The sequence below is a fragment of the Amblyomma maculatum genome, chromosome 2 (assembly GCF_055883805.1).
Source record: "Amblyomma maculatum isolate TAMU_Amacu chromosome 2, ASM5588380v1, whole genome shotgun sequence".
Taxonomy (NCBI): domain Eukaryota; kingdom Metazoa; phylum Arthropoda; class Arachnida; order Ixodida; family Ixodidae; genus Amblyomma; species Amblyomma maculatum.
The window spans coordinates 20223984-20236499 of record NC_139345.1 but is presented as its reverse complement, the minus strand read 5'-3'; the positions used below and the strand labels follow the sequence as shown (position 1 = coordinate 20236499).

The 12516-nt window shown below is 46.7% G+C and overlaps 3 protein-coding genes across 5 annotated transcripts in view; 1 reads left to right on the top strand and 2 right to left on the bottom strand.

Moving 5' to 3' along the window:
- Positions 1-4401, bottom strand: part of LOC146198113 (uncharacterized) — a 74447-nt gene extending 70046 nt beyond the window's left edge. For both annotated transcript variants that reach the window (XM_084593439.1, XM_084593440.1), the window contains exon 1: positions 3699-4401. In XM_084593439.1, the coding sequence (XP_084449565.1) occupies positions 3699-3846 (148 nt within the window). In that variant the 5' untranslated portion in view covers positions 3847-4401. The remainder of the gene's footprint in view (positions 1-3698) is intronic.
- Positions 4402-4548: 147 nt separating this feature from the next.
- RpS17 (ribosomal protein S17) lies at positions 4549-12431 on the top strand. Of its 2 annotated transcripts, none has more exons than XM_084593437.1 (5): positions 4549-4702; positions 4962-5113; positions 5617-5722; positions 7204-7269; positions 12332-12431. In XM_084593437.1, exons 1-5 carry the CDS (start codon positions 4700-4702, stop codon positions 12398-12400), a joined length of 396 nt encoding a protein of 131 aa, XP_084449563.1. In that variant the 5' UTR covers positions 4549-4699; the 3' UTR covers positions 12401-12431. The 2 variants fall into 2 exon arrangements, with proteins under 2 accessions (XP_084449563.1, XP_084449564.1); XM_084593438.1 differs by lacking the exon at positions 4549-4702 and adding an exon at positions 4731-4871.
- LOC146198111 (osteoclast-stimulating factor 1-like) overlaps positions 9607-12516 on the bottom strand; it is a 34832-nt gene continuing 31922 nt past the window's right edge. Inside the window, exon 9 of the mRNA XM_084593436.1 lies at positions 9607-9783. The gene's annotated coding sequence lies outside the window, so the exon portion shown is untranslated. The remainder of the gene's footprint in view (positions 9784-12516) is intronic.

Below are 12516 nucleotides of genomic sequence, written 5' to 3'. Positions count from 1 at the left end.
AAATTACTCCAGAGCTCTCCGCTACGGCACCACTTCCTCTCATCTACCCCGCCGGGGTTGAGCAGTGGTTACGGCGCTCGACTACTGTTCCCAAGGATGCGGGATCGAATCCCGGCTTTGCTTTTCGCCTCCATCGAAAAGCAAGGCGCCCGTGTGCTGTGCGATGTCAGTGCACGTTAAAGAACCCCTGGTAGTCGAAATTTACGGAGTCCTCCACTACGGCGTCTCTCATAGCCTGAGTCACTTTGGAACAAACCCCACAAGCCAACCAAACCAACCAACTTCCTCTTATCTTTTAGTCCCATCTTCCTATGAGGCAGGTCGGGTGTCCACCGAAAAGTGTGACATAGCATTGCGCCTTTCCTTTCCTACAAACCAATTTACATTATTACGGCGCACGCCACTATGTGTTTCGCAGCCACCGGTGGTCTGGGTTCAAACTCGACCGCCAGCGGTTGCATTTCGATGGAGGCGCCTGAGTGGCGTCCGTATGCTATACGATGTCAGTGCACGTTGCCAGGTGGTCGAAATTTCCTAATTCCTTCGGGGTGTTAAACACTACAAACAAAACTAAACCTATTACTGCGCTTCAGGTGGATGATGCAAGATAGCATATATCGGTAAGTCAACAGTACATCTGAGTACAGCTAACACGAACGCTTCGGCCGTTGCCAATATGTCTTAAAATGTAAATTGGTTTACATGAAAGGAAAGAAGCAGTATCTGTTACATTTCTTATCAGACTTGCGTCGCAAGGGAAGAGAGGAAAGTGGAAGTAAAAGATGAAATAGTGCGAATGTCTCCATTTATCAATGCGGCGGCACACGCCGCGGCTTCCTTGGCAGGTGGGATGTCCACATTTACTTCCCCCACCCCCCTTGCTTCATCCTTACTCGACCTTGGGCAGGCAACTAACCCCTTCTCTTGCCCCTATGCACTACTCTCGGACTAGTCTTCGTAGCCTCAGTCAGCATCGCGTGCAGGTGGCCACACCAGACCCACCTTTTACGAGAAAAACCCACCTCACCCGAAGTCAAGAAGTCTTTTTGAATAAGCTCATCGCCCATGCGGCTTACACGCCACGTATTATGGCCCGCTGGAGTCAGTATACGGAGAAAATGATTACGTGCCCCCACTGTACGACTCTAACTCGCGGCGGCATATCTCCACTCTGGGATTGCCCTGCTTTTTCTACTGGACGCTCCGAGATCAAACCCTACAGCCTGAACTACCGTTCCCTTCTAGAAACTGATGCTAACACAGATATTTGCCAAGTATGGCTCGCTTAGTGGCCTGGTTAGAGCAATGTGATTCGAGTGACGGCTTAAACAATGAAGATTCAATGGCTCGCTTAGTGGCCTGGTTAGAGCAATGTGATTCGAGTGACGGCTTAAACAATGAAGATTCTGTCTACTGCCCTTTTTCCCCATCCATGGCCATGAGCCTTCCCATTCAATAAAGGACATTCAATCAATCAATCAAATCGAGGAGAGGTAGTGAAGGGTGGCTGTTTCTGGCCCTACGGGGGGATCGATAGGTCAACGCTGCTTGCGGCGGGGGCTAGCCTGCCACCGAATTGGTATCTGTAGTAGGTCGTCATTGCACCCGCCACCGCTTAGGTGGTGGGCGACGGCTGTTGCAGAGCGCGTCTCTCTCTCCTTTTTCTTTCTCCTTTCTCTCTCTCTCCTGCCCGCACGAGGCAGCGGAGGTGGCTCAGCTACAGGGCAGGCCCGTGCATTTTCTTTTCCTTCTTTCTACAGCCATTGCCTCCCCTTTGGAATCGATCCCCCTCACTATGTATATTCTCTTCACTTACCCCTCCCCTGCACAGCTCCGTTGCGGTGGTCCCTAATCTGCCCCGCCGGGGTGGTGCAGTGGTATGACGCCCGACTACTGTGCCGGAGTACCCGGGTTTGAACCCGACCTCGGCGGCTGCGTTTCGATGGAGGCGAAACGAAGAGGCGTCCGTGTGCTGTGCGATGTCAGGGCATGTTAAAGATCTCCAGGTGGTCGAAATTACTCCGTCGCCCTCCACTACGGCTCCTCTTTCTCTCTTTCCACTTTCACTCCGACCTTCCTCCGTTTCTTTACGGCGCGGTTGCGGTGTCCACAGAAAATAAGTGAGACAGTTACCGCGCCTTTCTCTTTTTATAAACAAATCAGTTTTTTGGTCCCTAATCTGTTCTAGCCTCCTTCCCCTGGGGCGCGGTTCAGGTGTCCACAGAAACAAGTGTGACAGATACAGCGCCTTTCCCTTCCTGTGAACCAATTACAATTATTAACGCAAAAGCGTTACTTCGCTATGTTCACAGATTTCTGTCCCCAGACAGTGTCCGCAGACCGCGTCCGCAGAATCGTGTCCGCAGCAGTTGCGGGTAATTGAGAAGTGGTAGAGGTTAATGAGTGGTGTCAATCGATAGAGGCTGACGTAATGTTTCTGCAGAAAAAATAATTAGGCCAATAAGTTAATTAATTAGACTAAACGGTTCACAGGAAAGGCGCAGTATCTGCCACACTTTTTAAGTGGACACCTGAATGACGCCGTAAGGGAAGGGAGGTAGGTGGGAGTGAAAGCGAAGAGAAACGGGTGCCGTAGTGGATATGACATCAAGGATGTGACGTCACGCAACCGGAAGTAGAGCAAAAAAAAAGGGGGGGGGGGGGCATAGGAAAGATTGGCGCGCAATTTGAAAGTACCAAAGACTAAAGGATAAACAAGAAGGGAATTAATGTGAGGTAGCGGATGTGACGTCACGCAACCGAAAGTAAAGCCGATAAAGGGCATAGGAAGGAATTGGCGCGCGATTTGAAAGTACCAAAGACTAAAATGGGCGCACAAGAAGTGAATTAACCTACTAGAAGCAACCAGAAGCAACTAGCAGCAGCAGCATCCGTGCTTTAGCATTTCTCCAATGTAGATTCTGCAGTGCTCTTTTATTTTTATTATTATTATTGTTGTGGGGGTTTAACGTCCCAAAGAGAAACAGTCTACGAGAGACGCTGTAGTGGAGGGCTCCGAAAATTTAGATCACCTGGAGTTCCTTAACGTGCACTGCACTGTCATCGAAAAGCACACGGGCATCTTGCATTTCGCCTCCATCAAAAAGCGGCCGCCGCAGCCAGGATTCGATGTCGCGTACTTGGGCTGAGCAGTCGAGCGCCGTAACTACTGAGCCATCGCGGCGGGGCGATGGTCCAAAATAATCCCTAACTTCTTTCAGCGCTTCGCCATGCAAAGCTGAACGAGACGAAGGCAGTTCATAATCGGACAGGCCGGCTTCTCATGTGTGGTGCAGCCACATGCTCTAGTGTGCCGCCTCCTCAGCCTTTCCTACAGGTATCCAGCTGTTCGTGCAACCAAATACAATTTGCACCAAGCAGCGTAAATTGTATACAGTGGTTGATCAGACGATATTCGACCGATGCGGGGCGCTGACCTTGCACCACGCTGACAGAATAGCTGTAGACCCATAAATTTAGTCAAATTATTATTTGTCTTTTTCGAGAACAATCTTGAGCTATAATAATTTCTTTCAGCTTACGATCACACCGAGTTCGCGCGCTTGAACTAATCGCAGAGCGCCAACCTAACTTCTTTTTCCATTTCACCGTTCGAACAAAGTGAACTCGGTTAATAAAACACTAGTTCGAAAAATGTGCGTGACCACCCAGCAAAAATACAGGAATATACCACTTACATTTTTTCAACACTTTCGTCCAGATGTCCACAATCTTTCTGTGGTGCGCTCGGTGATGAATGATCCATAGCGAAAGTGTCTGCACGCTGTCTTGAGTGTTGGTGACTGAGGTCAGCTTCTTCACAAGGTTTGCCTCATTTATCGACATGGTGCTTGCTGTATTGGGCTCTGCTGTCTTCGTCGATGCGGGAAGGTAACTGTATCAAGGCATCGCAACACACTGCAAATCGAACGTGATGCACAGTTTTGAGCCACTTGCACCTCCGGAGCGGGAAACGAGCCACCGCTGCACACACAAACGTCTCAGTGAGGGCGCACAGATCAACGGTCGATACTTTGCACCATGGGCTTCACGCTTCGGCGCTGTCGTTTCGGTCACCGGCTGCTACGACGATACTTTCACGAGATCCGTGCACAGACCACTTAGCGCCTGCTAAGCCTAAGCGCAAACGCGGGGCTACGGAACCGCAGCTTCACTCGAACATCCTACGTTTGGAACTCCAGGGGCTGGGTTCCGTTTGCCGCGTCGCCACTTCAGCCGATGCTCCGAGCCGTCGAAGCAAAGGCTGACTAGAAAGATCTTACTTCACTCTGAGCGCAACCAACGGGCAAACAAAATACTGGAGTTGGTTGTCGTGCTTCGAATTTGCGACGAAAACATTGCCACCATTTTGAAAGCAGTAAACTCACTTTCAAGCTCAACCGGGTGGCGGCGCGCCAACCTTTGAGAGATCATCATCATCACTATCATCTAAAAAAAAAAAAGTTATGAATAATAATCTTGTTAATGCTGTCCAGTAAATTGACTTAAAATTATTAAAAAAAGTATAATGTGTTTTAAACTTTATAACTGTCAAGTTTCGAGCTTCAGAGTACTGCGCCTACTCACGAGCTGACGACCACGCTGACCAGTGCCGACTAAATCTGACCGAATCGTTTTCGGCCGCAGAAGCGACAGAAGCAAGCAACATTGTTCCTTTCCCCCTTCGGCGCCGTTCACTATGGTGTGTATTGTATGATTGCTTCTTCGTAATCCGCATTAATCGTGTCAATTAATAAACTCTATGTCACCTGCATGGTCGTCCAGTCGGGCCTAGAGACTTTCATAATATCTTCTAAATAGTTTTTTTTTTTTGTTGTGTTCTTTATTACGCGCTTATAACGCAAGGCATGGTGAGCCTTCGGCAGCCGCTCTCGCAGTTCAGCTGTCGCTTTTAGTGTTCTGCAGACCGATGTTGATTGCCATCATTCTTTTTTTTACAGGGTCGCGTTAGGACGAAGACTGTGAAAAAGGCGTCTCGCCTGATCATCGAGAAGTACTACACAAAGCTCACCCTCGACTTCCACACCAACAAGCGGATCTGCGAGGAGATCGCTCAGATTCCCAGCAAAAAGTTAAAAAACAAGATCGCCGGGTAAGTGTCTGTTTAGCTGCGCTGCATTGTAATTCGGGTATATAGTCGTCTACTTGCGTTCTGGCATGGCTGGCTTTTATGAAGAGTGCCACACTCGACGTTGCTGTATCGTGTTCTTCTAACAGCAGATTGTTGCTGCACGCATGAACCTGGAGGCTTGTTTTATGCTTCATACGTTTTATATTGCTCTGTGAGGATACTGACCGGTGTTGGATGAAGCGTTTGATGGCACATATGTGCTCAAGAAACTCGCGCGCCAGTTTTTATAGTAGAGATGGTGTGAGTCCTACTTGTATTCGTGTGTCAGACCTGGCAAGAACTGTCCAGAGAGGTTTGAGCTGTACAATGCAATATGAACGTGCTTGCTGCTAACTTGTTCTGAGGTTCGGCATTAGGTTTTGGATAGCTGCGATAAAAGTGGATGGAAGTGATGCTGATGTCGTGCTTGCGCTGCAGTTTCCAGTTATGTCCTCTGCTCATTTTTGTTTCTTTCATTAACGCAGGTTCGTGACTCACCTCATGAAGCGCATCCAGCGTGGACCTGTGCGTGGCATCTCCATCAAGCTGCAAGAAGAAGAAAGAGAACGAAGGGACAACTATGTGCCTGAGGTTGGTATTTATTTGCTACGTTATTAGCTCGCTCAGTAGTGAAACAGCTGTGTCATGTGTACCAAGTAGAAAATCTTGCCTCATGCTAGTACAAAATTGAGTTGCTCATTTTTGCACCACATCTGCACCAAAAGGGCATTGAAACTGGCAAGAAGGAAACTGAAGGTAGAATGTTGGTTGCATGCTCTTTTCAAGCCTGCATCACAGAAACACAAAGTAGCGATATTGAAATGCTTGTAAACTTAATTCGTTTGAGAACAAACATCTGAAAATCATGGACATTCCTGCTGTCCAGAACCAGTGGCCAAATATTGTGACATTTCTAAACAGCATGTACTTCATGTGGCAAGTATGCACGTGAAAATAGTGGTAGGCCCTGCAGAAACTGTTCAACTTTCCTGGATAAGGAAACATCGCTGCAGCACCCTGTAGCGCATGATTGCATCAGGCCACGACACAGCAAGCACTTGGCCCTGAACGCACTAAAAAGATGTGAACAGGCACTGTTTCTATTTTCCGTTTCCACGGTACGCACACGGAAACAGCTTGTAGTGGAGCAGGCATAGCTGCCGGCACATGAGGACTAGAGCAGGGTATTTGCGGCGGCTGCTTTTTGCGCTGCACAGTTATAGTCTCTGAATGCTCCCTTAGATCGTTACGGATGCAGATATATAGTCGTGGTGCTTTTCTACAGCCATGGGAAAGTTTACATTTTTGCCGAGTGTACATCTAGAAGCAATATGAGAGGTAACACTGGAGCGAGTGGCCTCCGCGCTTTGCAAAGCACTGCCATCAATGGGTGATGAGTGCCATACGTAAAGGCGCATGCAAAGTAAACTTGGCTACGTGCTTCCGTCAGGTACAGCCAGGTCAAGTACATATAGTCAGGTACAGCTAGATGCAATATGAGAGAATCATATTGCATCTAGCTGTACCTGACTATATTCAAATAAGTGGTATTAATTGCTGCAGGAATTTCTCAACAAAAACTGTAAATAGGCCTTCAGGGAAGTTGCAGTAAATTGTGTCCTTGCATGTTTTCCCAGCATGGTCTGCCATGGTTTTGTTTCATGCAGCAGCTTTGTTCATTTTAATTGTCCAAGAATTAATGGAAAATATGGGATGAGAAATGAGGTACCTTTTATGCATGAATTGTTGCCGTGGCTATGAGTCACACTGATCAAGCCAACCGAGGAATCCGTTTCTGCGTAGCAGTTTTATGTCATAGGCAACATGCTTGGCCGGGTGAACTGTGCAAGCAGTTTGCACCTCTGAATTAACGAGCCTTTGCTGTTTTATGACGCAGTCTTCCTGCAATGCAGTTTATTATTGACAATTTTTTAGTGGTGCTTGTACGAGTGGTTTTAACATGCCTTAATGGCACATTAAAACTACCTCCAGCACTGCTGTGGACATGGTGTGCGTGTCATATTATGTAGCATAAACGAATGGTAGCATTTGCATTTTCTTGTCCTGCGCAGGTCTCTGCTCTGGAACAAGATGTCATTGAGGTGGACGGTGACACCATGGAGATGATGAAAGCATTGGTGAGTCATATTTGTTTGGTGTGGAAACATGCATTGGCCCTGGTGGTATAAAAACAGCTAGAGATGTGTTGCGCATTGTTGTGCAAGTCACATTTCTGAAATTGTAGCTCTGTATTTGCTATAATTTTAGAGGCGATAGCAAGTTGGATTTGCGCATGTGTATATGCCACTTTTCTAAATTCATAGAACGAAATCTCGTGCACGAGATATGTCATATTTGCGAGATTCCGCGAGATGTGTCCTTGTCTAGCATTCTTGCCATCTGCAATCCCACACTTATTGCTCGCCAAGGAACGCCAGGCGGCAAGAGCCATGGTGTACCATTTAAGCTCATACTTGCCGGAGAAAGTCTGACAGATACCGCGCCTTCCGCTTTCCTGTAAACCAATTATAATTATATGTAGCACTGCAACGAATGCCGATAAGAGGCAAGTGATGGGAGAGGAAGGGCTTTTGGAGCATGCATAGCTACGGCCATTATTCCCCAAGGAGTGGAAACGGCGAAAACTACTCAAAAGGCAGCGCTGCTCTACACTTAAAAAAGGGGGGGGGGGGGGGGGACTGAAGTTTTTAGGAGCGCTCATCGCTACAGCCATCATCTATCCACCCGTAACTGCATTTCGCTAATGTACAAAAGGTGGCACTCGCTACTGCAGTTTCTTGGGTGACAAGAGCTTGGATGGTTGGATAGTGCAGTCGGAGCAAGGTGCTGTGTGCTGGTCTGCGTGTGAAACGTGTAGTGCCTGGAGACTGTGGTAGTGCTACCGGTGCTACTGCTTTCTGTCATGATGGCAGTGCCGGCAAAACATGCTAAGTACTCTGCTAAGGGCCTAGCGACAGAAGTGAAGATCCTTAAAGCTTAAGGCGCTTCCAGAGAACTGGTGATGCGTCAATTCGACGTCAAAAGAAGCACTCTAATCAGCGGACACGAAGAATGAAGCACAGATAATGGAAGCTTTTGAAGGTGAGAAGTTTCACTCGAGTCTGAAGCGCTTGTGGACCGCAGCCCACCCACCCCTGGAAGACGCATAGTTGTGGTGGATTGCTGTTGCACGTGATGCAAAGCTCCCGTTAAGAGGACCATTGATCTGCACACAAGCCGAAGCCTATGCCCTCCGGATTAATATTGATTTATTCAAGGCCTCGGAGGGTTGTTTTGCACATTTTGAAGACAGGCGTGGCTTTGTTTTCGAAACCATGTGCGGTGAAAGGGGGTAGTGGACGAAAATGGGGTTAAAGGCTGGCAGAACATCTAGCTTGAAGGACACATGGCAGCCTACGAACCGAGCGGCGTTTTTAATGCAGACGAAACCGCGCTCCTTAATGTCTCCAACCTGCAGGCGATCCGGCCTGTGTTTCCGCCTCATAACACTACCGCCGCGCTTCAACCTGTGGGTGAAGGCTTCATCCAATATGTAAAACAAAAAGTATTGTAAGCAAGTGCTGGAGCGTACCTTTCTTTGCATGAATCGGGAGAAGGCCTGGGTCATCACGCTTCTAAGTACCATATATATTCTGGCTCGTATATGGGCAGGCATGCCAGCAGATGTGGTCACCAATTGTTTTAAGCACTGTGGATTTGTGCATTCTGGCACCATGCTTGAAGCCTGCAGCGCCAGTAGCAGAGGAAGGCGACCATTTGTCAGTCTGGTCCTTATCAAAGTGAATCTCGCCGACTACACTTCCATCGATGATGACGTTGTTGTCGCTGGCCATTTAAGCAATGATGAGATAATCAGCAATGCCCTCGATGTAGCGGATGAGGCGTCTGGTGAAGAGAGCTCACTCAAGCATGGCCCATGTGATGAGCCCCAGGTGCGTCGTGCCGCTAGAGAAGTTGCAGAGGCTCTCACGGTTTTAGAGGACTTATACCTTAGTCACATGGGCATTTCGAAGGCCTTCGAACGCTGCCATATGGGCGTTTTCAATGGCTATTGACTCCATAGTCTATCGAGTCAAAGGAACAACTCAGAACTCTATCAAGATTTCAAAGGCCTTTGAAGCTCTCGCAAAGTTGCTAGCATTGACCCGTGGAGTGCCACGCACACTCGTGCACATGCGCAGGTAAAATATTAGTAGGTGTAATAATTTAATTATAGCATCGCTGTTCTTTAAGGCACATTATTTTTGTGCTCTCTACCACTCTAACCTGCTCCGCCAAGAAAAGCAAACACAATGAAAAGCACGGCCGTATGAACGTCAATGCGTTTCATTAAGAACAAAAAAAGTTGTCCTTTAATGACAACTAAAAAACTGCACTTACAAGTAACAATTATATTTTATTTAGCAACAATAGTGGCGCCGCAATATTTTGGCACCAGACACCAGAATTATTTCAACAGCCTTCGGGTTTTGCAATGTAGCAGCGTCACAATTCCAACCGCGGTTGAAAATCTTTGTTTATTGGCTGAGAACGACAGTGTGACAGAAGTATTAATTATGATGCTCCTGGCAACATGGTCGTCCTGGAATGGTTGTTCCATGTCAGAAAATTGATCCTCATTGTCCAGCTCTCTATGAAAAGCAAACGAGCATTATTGACTTATTTGCAAAGTAAAGGTATGCATGAAAAAAAAATTCACATGCAGTTTTTGTTGCTTATTTCATAATCGAAATTTAGATAATTCAGACATTTTTTCACTCCCATGAGATCCGAATTAACGAGGTTTTACTGTATCAGTTGTTGATGACATGGTCCTGAAGATGCTGTCTGGCAATTGCCGACTTACGAAGCCCATCTTGTTTAATATAAAAAAAAAAAAACCTCTAAAATGCCTCCCATCTCTCTTTTATCGTCTCTTTGTGCAATTTTTTTTTTTTTTTTTTTTCATTTATAAGATTTTTTTGTTACCATATTGTGGAAGCACCTCTTGAACATGAGGGCAACATAAGAGTTTGATTTCATGTGAAAACCACACTCTTGCATGAACATGGCGTTATCTTCTGCTGTTTTTCTTTTAAAAGGCAATGGTAGATAAGAAATGCGCACGACAGTCAAGCACTGCAAAAACCGCACATGCCGTGCCTCGCAATTCTTGCCGCCGCTCGTTCGTGCTGCAAATCTTTGGCTGTTTCTTCCCTGCCCTATTCGTCACTGCTCTTTTACTTCCTGAACGGACTGTGCTGCCTTCTTTCCATGTTTGTATGCAGACAGCTTTATTTTTTTCCCTACGTGCTGCATGCTTTTCCTCGTGGCTCTAAGGCCTTCACAAAGTTCACTTCTCCTGAGTGCTGCTAAGCCTGGTGCTAAAGCCATTAAAAAAATAAACACGCTTATTTTTATTTTTTCTGAAAAGTCTCACGATCCTAGGTGATGCTCTTGTGGTGATGTCATTTCATGGGAAGTTATCACCGCTTCCAGGCGCACTTTACTGTAACCGAGTTTGTACGGGGAGGGGGGGGGCTCTTGGAAAATTATATCCTCTTGCGTATGTCATTTAATGTGCGAAATTTTCTTCACACTTGTCAACAGCAATGGTGTTGCAAAAATTCAGAACTAAACTTCTCTTAGATGGGGTAACTGAGTGTCTTTATGGGCATGCCGTATTTACTAGCATAATGCTCGCACTTTTTTTAAGTTGGGGGGTGCGATAATTATGCGGGGAAAATTTTCAAGCAAATGTTTTGGAGTGCTGAAAGCAAATTTATATAGATACGAATCGGGATTCTTAGGTGAGCTATTATAAATTTAACCAAAATATTACTTTCAAGCAGAACTTACCCTTGTTATAAAAGTATGGGGTCGTCAAAAGCACAAATTGCTAAAGCACTTTATTTACCACACGCAGCCTTATCATCACTTCCTGCGTTTCGTGGTATAATGCTCACAGCAGACCATACAGTTCTACTCTTGATAAGAGACGATCTGAGTCTGTATCGGCACTGCAATCGCTGGCAGCGCGGTTGCTATGCTGTAGCCCGTACTCTGAAGCTTAAAAGCAGCTGTATAACTTGCGTACTGCCCCACCGCAATGCGGCACCAAGAGCACTGTAGACAGTGGAACAAAGCAAGCAGCACAGACGGAACGAAGGAACAATAATGAGACGCAGAGACACTTCGCAAAATGGCGACGACTACAAGTGTCGTGGAAGAGGGGGAAAAAATACGAGCATAACCGATGATGATGGTCTACCTGAGCACTCTATCGTCGCCTGGTAGCGCATGCACACGAAGCCAGCTAGGTTCAGTAGCGCTCCAAAGATGGCGCTTGTTACTACTGGCAGACAGTTCTCGCGGTGGTAATATTGTTAGTGTGATGATTGTGCGAGGGGGGGAAAATCCAATTTTTGATGCCCAGTGTTGGGGGGTGCTGACATTACGCAAGTGCGAGCATTATGCGAGTAAATACAGTACTGGTGGAAACGCAATTAATGTTACACCAGCTTTCTGCCACACTTCGTTGACTACCCTGCCTCAGTAGCTAACTGGTTAGGGTGCTGGACTGCTGATCCCAGGAACGCAACTAAGTCCCATTCACCGCTGCCACATTTTAATGGAAATGAAACACAAGGCACCTGTATGCTATGTGATCTCGGTATAGCCCTTCATTGGGGCATCCCTCATCGCCAGTGACACTCTAGGACAATTTCTGTAAAGCAAACCAAGCTGTTCGTTAAATCTGCAGGCTCTTCACAGGAAGCAAACTTTGCTGGAGGAACCGCCCCCCTAATAATAAAGAACTTTTGTAAAGTGGGCCCCGTCAATCATACACTTGTATGCATTTAAACCAAGTTAGATTTATTAACAAGGCACAATCACCATGGTGCACCACTTAGCTTCGAACCCTTCTCTGCACATGGTGTTCCTTAGCATATTGCCAGTCGAGAAGCAAAAGGTATAACTAGCAGTGAGTGGTACTTGCAAACAGTACATTCCGTTACATTACAAGAATGGAAAGACAAAGTAAGGCAAAAAAATGCCATTGTCTTGGCATACAGTACAGTTTAAAATGATCATGTGGAGTGAGAGGGTGATAAACAATGTCTCTCAGTGCAGTATTTAAAAATGTTTTGTGTGCTATTGCAGTGAGCTCAATATTGGATTTTCAATTTGTTTTTGCAGGACATGGCTGGCATCTCCGGCCTGCAGACAACACCTCTGGGGCCTTTCCGTGGTGGGCAGCGCAACTGAGTTGCATGTGGGAATAAATATCCAAAAACAATACAGTCTCTTTTGTGCCCAAGCTAATGTATGGCACTAGCCTTGCTTGTGTGAACTTGGTGAAGGGCCACTTGGTGTAGGGGGTG